The 15,855-nt window shown below is 49.7% G+C and overlaps 1 protein-coding gene across 2 annotated transcripts; it reads left to right on the top strand.

Moving 5' to 3' along the window:
* Nucleotides 1-1,170: 1,170 nt before the first annotated feature.
* ZNF436 (zinc finger protein 436) lies at nt 1,171-9,537 on the top strand. 2 transcript variants are annotated; one of them, XM_062190613.1, is made up of 4 exons: nt 1,171-1,293; nt 2,531-2,623; nt 3,369-3,495; nt 5,914-9,537. In XM_062190613.1, exons 2-4 carry the CDS (start codon nt 2,591-2,593, stop codon nt 7,164-7,166), a joined length of 1,413 nt encoding a protein of 470 aa, XP_062046597.1. In that variant the 5' UTR covers nt 1,171-1,293; nt 2,531-2,590; the 3' UTR covers nt 7,167-9,537. The 2 variants fall into 2 exon arrangements, with proteins under 2 accessions (XP_062046597.1, XP_062046598.1); XM_062190614.1 differs by lacking the exon at nt 1,171-1,293 and having other exon boundaries at nt 2,273-2,623; nt 3,254-3,495.
* The last annotated feature ends 6,318 nt before the right edge of the window (nt 9,538-15,855 follow it).

Genomic DNA, 15,855 nt, shown 5'->3' with positions numbered 1-15,855 from the left:
CCCACATGGGAGACCAGGAGAAAGCACCTGGCTCCTGGCTTCAGATGGATCGGTGCAGCGCGCCAGCCAAAGCAGCCATTGGGGGATGAACCAATGGAAGGAAGACCTTTCTCTCTGTCTCTCTCACTGTCTAACTCTGCCTGTCGAAAAAAAAAAAAAAAAGAAAGAAGGAAAGAAAGAAAGAAAGGTCCCATCTGAATTTCCAGCCCCCAGATCCTCACGATGGCCAAGCCACTCTGATCCTCCAGATGCTCTGAGCCATTAAATACACGCGAGGTCTTCCGGGATGTCTCCCCTGCCACCAAGGGCGGGATTCCCACAGCAGCAGCTGTCATTTGAGTGCCTACTTTGTGCAGAGTCCTTAGATGGGATTATATTCCCACTTAACAGAGAAGGGAGTGGGCCTCGGGAGACTGACTTTCCAAAGAAATATACAGCCTGGATCCCGACCCAGGATCGTGGCCTATTGGGAGCCCTCCAGGGCTCCAGGTCACATGGCACCCACATGCATTTTAGATGGGCGCGGAGGGTTCAGTTCTCAAGAACTAGCCCAACAGAGGGGGGGTGGGAAGAGGAGTAGGAGTGGGAGAGTCTGCATTATGGCTGCCTAGGGTCCTATTAGTTCTTTTTAGACATCTGAGTGATTTCACCATAAATAACTGGGCACAGGGAACAGGACACTCACTAATAAAAGCATGGCCTGGAGTTATGTTTGGGGGAAAAACAATGGAGCCTCTCAGTGGGTGGATGCATCCACAAAACAAACCCGGAGCCCCTTTCCCAGGCTGAGTGAAGTCTCCTGCACAGAGACAACAGGCTTCCGGGCACGGAGCCAGGGTTCCGGGGATATTTATAACTTGAAGAGGGTGGGAGTCCCTAGTAAGCTGCTATATTCTTTTTCCATCACTTCCCTCTCCAAGGCTGCAGCGAGCGAGCTCTTCCCCGTGCAGAATGCGTCTCCCTAGCGCTCGGCGCCCATTGTCTACCTCCCGCATCCTGGCTGGGGAAAGGGAAGGCTGCAAGTGCTTCCGCTCCGAGGAGGCCCCGCTGAGCGCCGCTTAGCCGCCGCCGCTGCTGGAGGTGCCCGGGGCTTCTCTGAGAACCCGGGGTCCGCGCAGGGTCTCCGGACTTAGCCCGCAAGCCCACGGGTTCCTGATCTACCTGCGGGGCCGGGCTCTCCGGGACCTGCCAGCGATCTCAAAAACAGAGGTCTGCAATAACTCGTCTGCGGCTCCGGGGAGACCGCTCGGATCTTGCAGCTGTTACCCAGCGGCTCTTTTGCGGGCCGAGGAGGTAAGTCTGTCTGTCCTCAACTCGGGTTCTCGGCCTCCTACCTTCGGCGGGACGGGGTCTGCTAAGGTCCCAAGGGGCCGCTCGGCTCAGGCCCTCCGGGGCCCAGAGCGCCTTCGCGCGGGCGGCCTCACGGAGCCCTTCCAAGCCCTCCAGAGAAGCCCCCGGGGAGGACAAGCACGGCCCGCCCGCCCTACCCCCCGCCCCCGCTCCGGGTCTCCCCCGGGGGTTTTCGCTTCCCCTCCGATGGGCGCAACTCAGCGCTCGGCTCGAGGGTCGGACGCCCCTACAGGGCTAACAGCCGCAGAACCGCGACCCCGCAAGGCCGGACCGCAGACCGCGCTGTGGGGCGGGGCGGCGCAGGGCCTACTGGGAGTTGTAGTCTGCGGAGCCGGGTGCGACGCCGCAGGCGCTGCTGGGAGATGTAGTGCGTGGGCGGGGCCCAAAGTTGCAGCGCGGCCTCCGAGTCTCCCCTGGGGAGTGGGCGGCTGCTGCTCTCCTCTGGCCCGGGCTGTCAGATGAGGCTTAATCCCCGCGGAGCCCAGCCCGGCCAGCACCCCAATTAGGTCCGACGGCGCGGATAAGGTCGGCCTCTAGAGAGGCTTCTAGGGCTGTAAGAAGCAGGACAGCTTCCCTGTCTTAACTGGGCCGTCGTCTCCAAGAGGGGAAAACGAGAAACACTCCACCCTGGCGAGGAAGGACGCTCTTCCTTCTGAACCCTTTTGTTCTGTTCCCTCCTCCGCTTTTGGCCTCGGACTGGCCTTTGTACTTCCGACGGGAACTACAACTCCCGGCAGGCCACGGGACGGGCGCAGGCGTGGTGGGGGAGCATGGCCACGCTGCGGGAGGTGGGCATACTACTCGGCATCTAATTGGCAAGGGTTTTGCAAGCCTCGCTCGCTGATTGGCTGAGCTAGCTGCCGGAAAGGACCCGGTCTCGAGATGGAAGAGCCGAGGCTCTCTGTGGGCTGGGCTGAGCGCCTCCTCCCTGAGACAGCGTCGGGCTGACCCCCGGCCCGGGAGGGACCCAGCCAGGAGGCTGTCCTAAGTCGATTCAGGCGTTGCCGCCACCCCCTGGTGGCCGAGCGCCAGAGGGCGGGTCGCGCTTGGGGGTCAAGGAGGAGAGTGACCCGCCCTGGTCCAGGGCCCTCCCCGCCCGCCTTGCGGCCAGAACTCCAGCCCTGGGGAGTGGGCAGGGCCTGTTTTGCGTGTCTCACGCCCTGCTTTTCGCCTCCTTCAGCGCTGTCTGCTAGCTGCTTTTCCTGCTGGCTCTCCCGGGAGGCGAGTCCTTGTGCCCGAGATGGCAGCCACCCTGCTCATGGCTGGGTCCCAGGTAAGCTGGGGGTGGCTTCGCGTACCTGGGCTCTGCGCACCCACCTCGTCTGGTCTTTCCCTGCTCTGCCCTGCAAGCCCCGTGTGCGCAATTCCCTGGGTTTGGTGATCCGCTCGCTTCGGTGGATGCTGCCTCCCAGCGCCTAGAACCTGGCCGATGTAGCCCCCCCCCCACACACACACACACACACACTGGACGCCTGCTGTATGCCGTTGGATATTAGGGAGATGAAAGGGGCCGGCTCTACCCGCCTGCAGTCTGCAGGGAGAAAGACGGATCTGGCTAGCGGGGACACAACGTGCTAAGTGCTCTATTTGCCCTAGCAACTAAGTGCTGTGAGGTGGGAACAAGATGTGGGAGTGACTGATTCTATCTGGGGCATCCGAGGGTGGAGCAGAACGGAGCAGGGTGGGGTGGGGCGGGGGTCCCGGGAAAACAGCTGGTGGTCGGATTTGGCTGTTCGGGGAGGATGCTACAGGGAAGGTGTGGGAAGCGCTAGGGGGCAAGTTGCCCCGAGTGGGGCGGGAATATCTGTCCATGGGACCAGAGCAGTCGGCATATAAATTGCCCCCTCTTTACCATCTCTCTCTCTTTCTCTCTTTTTTACTTATTTCTTCTCTGACTCCACAGATCAGACTTAATACCCTTTGCCTCCTCAACATTTCTAACCATGTCTCTAATTCCAAGAAGAACTGGGACTCGACTCCTAGCTACCGGGTAGTGAGGGAGCATTGTGTGATTTCAGGCACCTGTGACATTTGAAGATATGGCCATGTACCTCACCAGGGAAGAATGGCGACCTCTGGACCCTACCCAAAGGGACCTCTACCGGGATGTCATGCAGGAGAATTACGGAAATGTCGTCTCCTTAGGTGAGTGTAGACTCTACCTTTCTTCACCCCCACATTTTTGAGACTGTCAAAATGGCTTGGCTCTTTCAATGATGCCTAGCTGTCTGATTTTTAAAGCAATGAATTGATATTGGCTTGAGTTGAGCCCTGAGCAAATGTTAGAGTGTAGGAACATCCAGGTCATATTGTCTAAAAGGAGGGGGGAACCGGCTTTTGGCACGGTTCAGAAATGCTCTGATTTCTGGTGCCCTGAGTCATTTGCCAGCTCCAGCCTGTTTGTACAGATCGCTGACCGAACAGGTCTGACACAGTGGTGCTTGCCAGGACGTAAATGCCCCTGTTAAATGCGCTTTTACTCTGGGGCACTAGAAGATGATGGGTTCTGATCCAAGGTCACGGGAGGGCAACAGCCACCTTGTGTTTGCATTGGCTTCAGAACCATAACTTTGCCTCAAGTTCTTTATCTGCGTTGGTTCTTGTCTACAGGAGTTTCAGAGTTGATCATAGATTCTGGGGGTGTCAAATGATGTTCCAGAGAATCCTGCATAAATCCTGTTAGAGAGAACAGCTCATTTTTTTTTTTTTTTTGATAGTCTTCTTTATCCTTTGGTCTGGTTGGACCTGGAATGAATAGTGTATTCTTGAACTGCACAGTCTTTTAACTCACGTCTCTCCTGTTAAGACTTGACAGTTCACCAGTGTGTATGGCTTATTAGGACTAATCCCATTTTTTGAAATCTCTGTTTCAATAGCTTTTCCCAGGACAAAAGATGACTCTGAGGTATTCCTTTATTTAAAAAAAAAAAAGTATTTGAAAAGCAGAGTGACAGAGTGAGAGCGAGAGAGAGAGATCTTCCATCCTCTGGTTTAACTCACCAAGTGACTGCAACAGTCAAGGCTGGTGAAGCAGAAGCCAAGTGCCAGGAACCACCAGGTCTCCCGCGTAGGCGGCAGGCACTCAGGTATTTGCGCCGGCATCTGCCGCTTCCCAGGCACGCCGGCAGGGAGTTGAACTGGCAGTCAGATGTGGCATGCAGGCATCCCAAGTGGCAGGGGCCACAGTGCCCAGCCCAGGACTTCCTTTTTGACTTGGACTTTTTCTGATGTCCCAAGTGCCCTGGATCTTTGTTTGAACCCATATATCACACTCAATCCAACAGAAATAAGAACTTTAAAAGTACCAATTTACATTTCTACTGTCCAGCCCAAGGAGGATGTCCGAAGGATGGAAGCACTGACAACTGTTTTGTTGCCTAAATGAGTCCGGGAGAGGTTAAACACCTCAGGACGTCTGGGAACTTTGAAAGTGTGTGTTACCAGGCACTGCGGATTGGTATGCACCAGTCACCACACTGATTCGCCCACGGATCCTCTTCCCCCGACATATACCTCCTACCCTCATTCTGTACAATGAACTAAGAAAGCCAGTTCAGAAAATGCAGTGTCTGGTACAGAGTTCCTTGTGAATAGTGGTTGTACATTTTGACTTTCATTTGAAGATTATATTTGAAATATACTTAGACAATACCCAGAAAATTCCGAGACATCTTTTTTTGCCTTCTCCAACCTTCCCATCCCTACATTCATTAAAAGCCCACTAAGAAGTAACATTCAGTGGTCATTTTTTCTGTCAACTAAGACAACACGACATGGATAGCTAAAAATCTGTGTTTTTGTTTTTGTTTTTATAGGCAGAGTGGATAGTGAGAGAGAGAGAGACAGAGAGAAAGGTCTTCCTTTTTGCCGTTGGTTCACCCTCCAATGGCCGCTGCGGCCGGCACATCGCGCTGATCCGAAGCCAGGAGCCAGGTGCTTCTCCTGGTCTCCCATGCGGGTGGCAGGGCCCAAGGACTTGGGCCATCCTCCACTGCCTTCCCGGGCCATAGCAGAGAGCTGGCCTGGAAGAGGGGCAAGCGGGATAGAATCCGGCGCCCCAATCGGGACTAGAACCCGGTGTGCCGGCGCCACAAGGCGGAGGATTAGCCTGTTAAGCAAAATCTGTGTTTTTTTTTTTTTTTTCCATACTAGCCTATTAAGTTCTTAGTAAACAATATATGATGCTAATGATGAAGGCTTAATAAGCTAAAAATAAAACACACACAAATATCGAGGCTCTTGGGTTTCAGAGATTCTAATTTAGAGTCTCTTGTATTTTCTGTTCCTGGTTGTTTTGTTACAACACCTGGAATACACACAGTTTTCTTAAAGAGCTATCAGTTTTGATGCAGGGGATGAACTTAGCAGATGGACTTGGGTTTGGATTCTGGCTGTACCATTTACCTTGGGCAAGTCATCGCACTTGATTGAGTTCCGGGTTTTTTCGTGATAATGGCTGACTCTCAGGATGGCTGTGGAAATGAATGCAGTAACTGTGTTCCTGGCACGCAGTGAAGATTATTTTGTGCACTTACCAGTCCTACTGTTTACTCTCTATTACAGATTTTGAGATCAGGAGTGAGAATGAGGTGAACCCAAAGCAAGAGATTAGCGAAGATGTCGAATTTGGGACGACATCTGAAAGACCTGTTGGCAGTGCCGAGGAAAACCCTGAAAGCGAGGAGGCCTTTGAAAGCGGGGACAGGGCAGAAAGACAGTGGGGAGACTTAACGGCAGAAGAGTGGGTAAGCTATCCTCTCCAGCAAGTCACCGACCTGCTGGTCCACAAAGAAGTCCACACGGGGATCCGGTACCACATATGTTCCCACTGTGGGAAGGCCTTCAGCCAGATCTCAGACCTTAACCGGCACCAGAAAACTCACACCGGAGACAGACCCTACAAGTGCTACGAATGTGGGAAGGGCTTCAGTCGGAGCTCACACCTCATTCAGCATCAGAGAACACACACTGGGGAGAGGCCCTATGACTGTAACGAGTGTGGGAAAAGTTTTGGCAGGAGCTCTCACCTCATTCAGCATCAGACAATCCACACAGGAGAGAAGCCTCACAAGTGTAACGAGTGCGGGAAAAGTTTCTGCCGGCTCTCTCACCTCATCCAGCACCAAAGGACCCACAGTGGGGAGAAGCCCTACGAGTGCGAGGAGTGTGGGAAGAGCTTCAGCCGCAGCTCCCACCTGGCTCAGCACCAGAGGACCCACACAGGTGAGAAGCCGTATGAGTGCAACGAATGCGGACGAGGCTTCAGCGAGAGATCTGATCTCATCAAACACTACCGGGTCCACACGGGGGAGAGGCCCTACAAGTGTGACGAGTGTGGGAAGAATTTCAGCCAGAACTCCGACCTGGTCCGCCATCGCAGAGCCCACACCGGGGAGAAACCGTACCACTGCAACGAATGCGGGGAGAACTTCAGCCGCATCTCACACCTGGTGCAGCACCAGAGAACCCACACCGGGGAGAAGCCCTACGAGTGCAACGCTTGCGGGAAGAGCTTCAGCCGGAGCTCACATCTCATCACGCACCAGAAAATTCACACTGGAGAAAAGCCCTACGAATGCAACGAGTGTTGGCGAAGCTTCGGCGAGAGGTCAGATCTCATTAAACACCAGAGAACACACACGGGGGAGAAGCCCTACGAGTGTGTGCAGTGTGGAAAAGGCTTCACGCAGAGCTCCAACCTCATCACACATCAGCGCGTTCACACGGGAGAGAAGCCCTACGAGTGTACCGAATGCGAGAAGAGTTTCAGCCGGAGCTCCGCTCTTATCAAACACAAGAGAGTGCACACTGACTGACCGTGACCGTGGACTGCTTTTGTTTGAAGGTACACTTTTATTGGCTATCCGTGAGCTCCCTTGAGACTGGGCTACTTTTACCACAGTGACTTTCCGAGTCGTGGGCCATGGTTTAAAACATCAAATGAGACGAGCCATTTGGGTCTGGGGATGTTATCCCCTCCCCTGGAATAGTGTGATTTTTATTACTCAGTGGAGTATTTCATCAAAATCAGCCCCCACAAGTAACTGGAATTCTGAAGAGCACCAGACAGATACTGCTTGGGGCTAGAAATGAAATCGATCTTTGACCATCCTTGGCTCAAGGAACTCTGCTCGCAGAAATGTGGGGCTGTAGTAGGGTTGGGAAAAGGCAACCAGAGGCCGGGCCTGAACTGCCACGCCTGTTCACACACCACAGTAGCTGGGCACACGCGTCTTCCCTTCCAAAGGGCTCACACATTTACATTTTCCATCTTCCTGAGAGCAGACTTCTGCACGATGAAGGCAGTTACTGTTAACTTTCCTCCCCATTGTTTCTGATTAACCTGTTTAAAGCTTGCATCTTTGTGAAAGGTAACTCAAGAGACTGTGTGAAAGGAAAAGTGAGAAATGGGTCTGGGGACCAAGGACCTATCTTTAGCAAGAGATGCCACTGTTGTTTTTGCCATTTATCAGGTATATAAATGTTCTTTGGGAAGTCCTGTAGGGAACATTGTAGGGAAGATCTTTCCAAGGAAAAACAGGACCACAAGTGCTGGAGTGTGAGGAGCAAGTGGAACTGACCCCTTCAGGAAGGAAGCCAGAGTCCTTTCCCAGGGAACACAGGCCATTTCTGTGTCCTTTCCCCACCAGCCGTTAAGCTCCGTTCTCCCTGTGTTGCTAACTCTAGGATTTGATAAGGGCCACATCCCAAGTTCTTCATAGCTTGCATAAGAGCATGTGTATGTACAGTGACATGTATTCCTGTGGTTTTTCTGATAGCAGAAACTGAATTTGCACAGAATTAGCATGCTCTTGGACGATGTGGATCACATGCTAGAACTACAGACATAACTCCAGCGTGAGCAATGTCGTGTCTCCAGTGTGCACTGTCCTGTGAGGCTTGTCTCTGCGTAGAACTAAGCACTTGTTTGTATGCATCCTTCAGTTATGGGAGATGACGACTGGACATACAGGTTGAATGTCCTATTCTCAGACTGAATTAGCTTCCATAGTATTGAAGAACTCTGGCCTAGTCAGAGCAATTCATAAACCTAGGTAAGAATGTATTTCTGACCTCCCAGACTACAGTTGTAAATGGTTAAAGTAAGAGTTGACCCAGTTTAAGCCCCGTAGTGTCAGTTCCCTTTATCTCAGCCACAGCAGGAATTAAGAAATTTCCTAATGGTGACGCTCATCCACACACACAGGGGTGAGGGGGAGTCGGTGTCCAGGAGATGGAACTGGAGTAAGGAGTACTTCCAGAGTGCCCCGGTTTATTTCTACTGTGCTTTATACTCTGAATGCTGTAACATTTTTAAAAACGTTTTTGCCATAGCTGCTTGGGATTTGGTGCTAAAGGAGCTGGTGTTCTCTCCTGTGGTGTACAGTAGTGCATTGTACACTACGGTGACCCACAGCTTTATGGGGCTCCATCACTCGCAAGGGACACAACCTCAAAGATAACAAAACACCCCCACCAAGAGGGCGTCTTCACGTTTGCCACTCTTTAAATCAGATTTGGGCAGGAAGCATGTGTTTTTGTTCTACAAAATCTAGCAGACCGTGGGTGTTCATCCTTTGTTGGGTGACTTACGTGTTCTTGGTAACCAGAATCAAGTATGTCTTTTTCCACATCAGTGTTGCTGGTTTTAATGAACATCACGGTTCTCCTGCCGCTGCTGTCAGCCACTACAGCAACAGGGTTAGGAGTGGCCGTAGAAGGCAGAAGCTCCATGACCTCACTCTTACTTCACCCCTGTGCCCCGCTCTTCTCGCTTCATGCCGGCTTGTTCCTGCTGCTGCTTTTGGCTCCTTAGAAGTAAGGGGCTCAAGAAGAGGCTGCTAAGTGCCCAGTCACCTCTCCATACCTGTGCATTCCCGCTGGGAAATCGGAAGGGCAAGAGCTGCACCTGCCCCGCCTCTCCGTCCTGCCAGTTTCTGTGCGGTTGCTGTGCTGAACTTTGTGTAGAAGTTAAGCAGCAGACTCCCTTCGCTAACGTGTTTTGCATGCCTTCTGCTCCCACGTCCCTGGCTGCTTCTGCACACGCCCTGAACACTCTGTGCCTGTTTCCTATGGTTGTGGAGAGTGAATGGACAAGTAAGTATGTAGAGCAAGTTCTCCTTATGGTATTGGTGACAGTTATCCTAATGTCTATCTACATCTGTATTATTCTAACAATATTCTATAATTAAAAGTATAATTTTTAAAATCAAGACCACCTGAGAACTGTGTTAGTAATCCAGGGATCTTCATCACATTCCTTACATTGGGGGTGACTGTCATTACATTGATGCGGTCTGCACAGAGTGAGTGCACAGCGAGTGTCTGGAGCCTGCCGAGAGAGCCACCTGTATCTTGGGAGGACACAAAAACTTGGATGGCTTCCTCAGAAGGATATGCTGGCGGCAAAGCATCATGGAAACATTTGGCATGGATGACTCATTAGCTTGGGAGAAGGGGGGCGGGACTCCACATCCAAAAGGAAAAATGAGAGAAAGCCTTGTGACTCTAAGGAGATATTTTGGGGTAACCATCAAGAATACTAAAACAGCTTCTAAACTAGGATTGGGTTCCCTGAACAGAGATACCTCTTAGAAGCTGTTAAAGGCTCTCTGTTCATGACACAGAGGCACAGTCTGCCTAAGGCAATGATTATGTATCAACAGGGCGAGGCAACAATTTTTAAATTACTTACAAGTCATTTTCTCTTAGGAAGCTTTTTTGTTAATGGAGGCCCAGCCTAAGGAGAAATAGGGAGTGAAAATGCTTTACATTTGGGATAAATACAAATATGGAAGAAAAATTGTGATTAACTCTACAGCTAAGACTTGGAAGACTTTGTCAAAATTTTTAAAATTCTTTCTCCTTTCTGCAAGTTCAGCATTTTTGCTGGCAGGGAAGGAAAGTTAAAGGAAAAGGCCCGCTCATCTGGGGAAGTGTAGCCTCCCCTCTAAGGGTGTTTGGTATGCTAATATTTCACCATTATCATTATTATTGAGCAAATTTACCTCTGAGTGAGCCAGTCTCTAGGAGGCTAGGGGTAGGTTAGGGCTGTGTTCTAAGGCCATTTGAACCCTGCTGAGTGAACTGAAGTGCTAAGAAGCTAAATAGTTCTGCCCCATTTCAGAAGTTCCCTGCCGGAGGAGAAAAGGGGGCTCAGGAAGCATGGTTAGACACCCTGTGCAGTGGAGTAGTGGATTGGCAACTTCAAGACCTTAGTGAAGGACATGACCCTGTAACAATGAACTAAATGGCTCTGTGGGAAATACCATCCTCTGTTTTTCTAGATGTTTTGTTTCCAAAGTTTGCATCATTTTCAGATTCTGCAAAGGTAATTTTGCTTATTTTTCCTTCTGGGAGAGAATGAGCCCAGTGACACCCCAATCTCACTTTGAGTTTTACACCAGCCTCTGCAGCTGCCCTCTGGAGAGCTCCACTTGGGAATGGCTCCGCACCCTCAGATCAAACCCAGCCTCGCCCTGTTCCTCCACTCCCCACCTGCTTCTCTTGCAGAAACTTGCATATCATGTTTAACTCCTGCTCCCGTAGCCCCTCTCCCTAAGTCAGTAGTGAATATTAACTGCATAATTAGCCATCCAGTCATGCCCACACTACTTGCTAAATGCTTCACAAATCCGTCTACCTCACGAGCCTTGTCTAGCCACCACTTATCACGCAACTCTGGCCAATTACTTTGGATTCCCCATCTGTAAGTGGGGGTCATTATATCTCCCTTACAAAGCTGCACAGATTAAATGAGATAATGGGGCTCAGACTGTTAGCTGCAATTATCTAGACCATGTCTGGCTTCCGGAAATGACCTTCTAATGAGTCTCCTCTTTCCTACTTTGATCCCCTTCACCCTTCAGTCTGTCCTCCCTAGCTGCAGCTGGAATGATCTTAGTGAGAGGCCCATCCCTCCACAGCACTCTAATGTAAAACCCGAGACCCTCAGCACGCGGTGAAACTGCTGTGTGGTTTGTGAGCAGCTCATCCCTGATCTGCCTCCTCACTTGGAGCTCTCTCCACTTCCCTGCGCTTGTAACACTTCCAGCGGCATCTCTTTCTCTGCACTCTTCTGGTCTCAAACCCAACTTGTTCTAGGAATCCCTGCCTGATCCCACAAGACCAGGTCAATGTTCCTTTTCTGTCTTCCCTGGATTTATCAATCAAGGGACTTTATTCTTATTTTGTGATTGCCTGTTTCCTCTGTGTGTGTGTGTGTGTGTGTGTGAGAGAGAGAGAGAGAGAGAGAGAGAGAGAGATCTATTAAACTTGGATATCCAGAAGAAGTTACTGAGCCTTGTTCACCCTCTAACAAATGTTTGAGCCAGAGTACCCAGGTGACAAATATTTCTGGGATAAATAATGACTATGTATAAACCTTATTCCCTCCAGCAGGGCTAACGACTTTATTTTTGACGTGTCACATTAGAAGAACTACAGAAATTGTGCCATCAGCACTTGGCCTTGTGCAAGAGGAAGCAAGCTCCTAGAGGTGATGTGGCCCATCTCAGACCCCCAGGGAAGACTGGAATGAAGACAGACTGGCCCCTGGCTGCTTCTGTACTTGATGAAACACCGTCATCTTTAGAGGAATAGACTCTGAAACATGTCACAAGGCAGGTTTCCAATACAGGGAGCTTGGGCCCTGCCCTGAGATCCTTTCTCCGGGTTTGGCTTTTGCTGAATCTCTGACTACTCCAGGGTCTATAAATGAGTGGTCATTAATATTTTTGGGAGGACCCAGATTCCTTTGAGAATATAGTGAAAATTTTGGGTCATCTATTATTTTTAATGAGTGTTGAGAGTTCTTTATATATTTTGGATACAAGTCCTTTAACAGATACACGATTTGAGGGGCTGGCATTGAGGTACAGCAGGTTAAGCCCTGCCTGTGACATAAGTATCCCAAATGAGCACTGCTTCGAGTCCTAGCTGTTCTACTTCAGATCTAGCTCCCTGCTAATGCACCTGGGAAAGCAGATGATGGCTCAAGTGCTTAGGCCCTTGCCATGCCTGTGGGAGACCTGCATGGAGTTCCAGGCTCCTGGGTTTAGCCTGCCCAGCCCCAACCACCACGGTAGTTTGGGGGAATGAACCAGCAGCTGGAAGATTTCTCTCTCTCTCTCTCTCCTTTTCAAATAAGTCTTTTTAAACAGATACATGATTTGAAAATACAGTGTTTCTCTTCTTCTAGTATTTACTGTGACCTTCTATCCTCTTAATAATAGTATCTTACAAAGAACAAAAGTTTTACATTTTGGTGAAATCCAGGTTTGTTTTTTTTTTTTTTTTAAGGATTTATTTATTTGAAAGGCAGATTGACACACACAGAGGGAGATGTATCTTTCAGCTGCTGGTTTACTCCTCAAATGGCCACAATATCTAGGTCTAGGACAGGAGTTAGGAATTCCATCCTGGTCTCTAACACGAGTGGCAAGGATCCAAGCACTTGGGCCATCCCCCACTTCCTCCTAGGCACCTTAGCAGGAAGGTAGATTGGAAGTGGAGCAGCCAGGACTCAGCTGGCACTTAATATGGGATACCAACATCATAAGCAGTGACTTAACCCATTGCACCACAATGCTGACCCCAACTCCAGTTTCTGATAAGATTTCTACCCAAGGTTTCTGAATCTACACATTGATGGCTCTTGAGGCATAAAACTTAAATCCTGGGTTTTCTGGAATGGGAGGAAGAAGTATGCTATGTGGACTTCACTCTTCATCTATATCTACCTTTTACTGCAGTTTATCCCAGGTGGTGCTGCTCAGGTCAGGTGACAGCTGCCTCCTTGTCCTTGCTCTTTAGAAGGCTCTAATTCCACCCTCCTCCAGTTGTGCCTTCCTCCCTGGGGCCAACAGGATGTGCCCATGCAGAGTTCAACCTACCTGCACTTCTAGATTACAAACGAAGTATGCAGGACCTTAGACTTCGTCTAGTCAGCCCGATTCCAAACCTCTTCCCCATTCTCTTAATGGCAGACCAAGCTGTGTGTGGGTACCCCTAGGCTTTGGGGGATGGACAGAGCTTGGACCTGCAGGTTAGACTGCCCCACGTGCTGGTCTGAAGGTTCTCCTGGAATGGCACAGCGCTAGAACAGGACAAGAATAGGGCAGGCCTCTGTCTGTAGTCCTGCTTCAGACTCGGTTCCAGGTACACCAGCAAATACTGCCTTGAGGGAGTTCTAGGAAGTCCGCACCAATGACATGCTGATTTTTGAGGGGAGTGGTTTGTTGAATAGATGAGTGAGCTCTTTATGGGACTAGAACACACAAAGAGAGAAGTCTGGGACAGGGATAAAGACTATAAGTTGTCATTTAACAAAAATATGTTGAGCCCCAACTTATGTACCTAGTGTCAAGACTGAAATTGACACACATTCTGCTCCTGTTGAATTTATACTTTTGCAAAGGAGACAGTCAACAAAGACATATATAATGGTAGGCGGAAACAAGGGCACTGAAAAAAATAAAGGAGAGGGAACAGGGGTGCTCCTAGAGAGATGGTCATGGAAAACCTCTCTGTATGAGTCCTCAGGCTATCTGGGGGAAGGATCCTAAGCACTTAATTTCCTGAAGAGCAGTGTAAAAGTCCTGAGGCAGCAGGGGTATGGCTGGAGCTCAGCGAGGAAGGGATCAAGTGATGGGGGACAAAAATCACTTTTGGAGCCTGGTGGTTGAGTTTGAGGAAGCTGTCACCTTTGGAGCCCTGGCCCAGAAGTCGTGCTGTAGATAAAGAAACGGAATAGCTAGTATGGAAACGGCAGTAGCAGGGAAGATGATGCAAGTGAATGAAATGGCCCTGATGGAGCATGAGGATGGTCAACTACGGAGTCCTGGGAAGATCAACATGTAATGACGGGCAGAGGCGAGGAGCCAGAGGGAAGCACTACAGCACACAAAGAAGCACAGGAGAGTCACAAGGTTCCACGTGCAAATGCAGCGAAATGCTTAGATTATTTGATTATACAGTATTATAAAACTTTTTTTTAAGTATAAGGTATTTTTGTTATTAGTGATAATTAGCACTTGTCTCCTAATGGAAATGCTATATGCATTTTCAGTATGTACATGTTATATATGTAAATTTGGGGTATGGGGGTGGGTGTTATGGTGCAGCAGGTTAGGCTGCCACTTGGAAGGTAGGTACAGATTTGAGACCCAGCTCCTCTGCTTCTGATTCAGCTTCCTGCTAATGCTCCTGGGAAGGCAGTGGATCCCCGCCACCTATGGGGGAGATGCAGATGGGATTCCTGGCTCCTGTCTTCAGCTTGCCCATCCCCAGCTGTTGGTGCCATTTGAGTGGCCATTTAGGGAAGGAACCAGTGCATGGAAGATTGCCTGTCACTCTGCCTTTCAAATAAAAATAATACATTTTTCAAAAATATGGGAAATAACTTAGAATTCTACTGGATTTTTAGGTAAAAGCATACAGTAACACCTCCATAAAAATTGTGATTTATATATTTCCTGCCCACCAATAGGGAACCTTAAGATAATTAGAACTCAATGGAGTTACACACTAGTCTCCTAGGATTTGATTCCTGGAATTTAAGTGACTTCCACTGCTGCTGCCTGTGCCTGTCTCTTTAAAATGGCTGTAGAGTTCTTCATCAGTGGCTGGGGGCACAAGGTGCTGGCCATGGGTCCCCAGGGAATTCCACTGTTACTGAATAGAAGGATGTGGCCAAGGGTTTAGTGCTCTTAAATTGGATTTAACAATCCTAACTGCACTTACAAGTTGATTCTTGCTTTCTTGAGTTTGGGGGACTGGGAAGTTGGGAAGGAAAGTTCACATTGCAGTCTTTCTTTTGCTTTTGCTTTTTCAGTCCCCCCCCCCCCCCCCATTATCCCTCAACACAATCCAAGGAGAACACAGAACTCATGGGGAAAAAAAAAGGACAAAAAGAATTTCAAAATCTGAGACTACCAACATCAGATCTGGGAATATAGAAGCCTGAGAAAAGGGAGGTTTAATCTTGGTTTTGGCTAATCTCTTCTGGTTGTGAACCATCATGATTAAGAGAATGGAATCTGGAGTGATACCAGAGTGTGACTCTCAGCTCTGACTTGGGCCTGAATTTCTTCATCCGCAAAAGGGACCTACCTTTTGGTACTTGCTCGTGTATTGTGATGGGCATTCATAGAAATAGCATGGTAAGTACTTAACAAATGTTAACTAGTATTATGAAGTCGATAGGGATGTGTGTGTGTGTGTGTGTGTGTAATGAGAAGCAGAGATCTCCCATCTGCTAGTTCACTCCTCAAATGCTTCAACAGTTGGCACTGGGCCTGGCTGAAGCTGGGAGCCATGAACTCAATCCTGGTCTCTCACTCACATGGATGGCAGGGACCCAACTACTTGAGCCATCATCATCGCTGCCTCCCAGGGTGCATTAGCAGGAAGCTGGAGTCAGGAGGCAGAGCCAGGAATCAAACCTAGGCACTCTGATGTGGGACACAGGTATCACAACTGAGGTATAAACCGCTAGGCTAAATG

The sequence above is a fragment of the Lepus europaeus genome, chromosome 5, assembly GCF_033115175.1.
Source record: "Lepus europaeus isolate LE1 chromosome 5, mLepTim1.pri, whole genome shotgun sequence".
NCBI lineage: Eukaryota > Metazoa > Chordata > Mammalia > Lagomorpha > Leporidae > Lepus > Lepus europaeus.
Note: the sequence above shows the minus strand (reverse complement) of the source record. Positions and strands in the feature narration are given on the sequence as shown.

What these genes read in the sequence shown, in the direction of transcription:
- ZNF436 (XM_062190613.1), top strand. Translation starts at nt 2,591, where the DNA reads ATGGCAGCCACCCTGCTCATGGCTGGGTCCCAG. An exon ending in TGCTCATGGCTGGGTCCCAG is followed by an intron (nt 2,624 to 3,368) that starts GTAAGCTGGGGG and finishes GTGTGATTTCAG; the next exon opens with GCACCTGTGACATTTGAAGA. An exon ending in CGGAAATGTCGTCTCCTTAG is followed by an intron (nt 3,496 to 5,913) that starts GTGAGTGTAGAC and finishes TCTCTATTACAG; the next exon opens with ATTTTGAGATCAGGAGTGAG.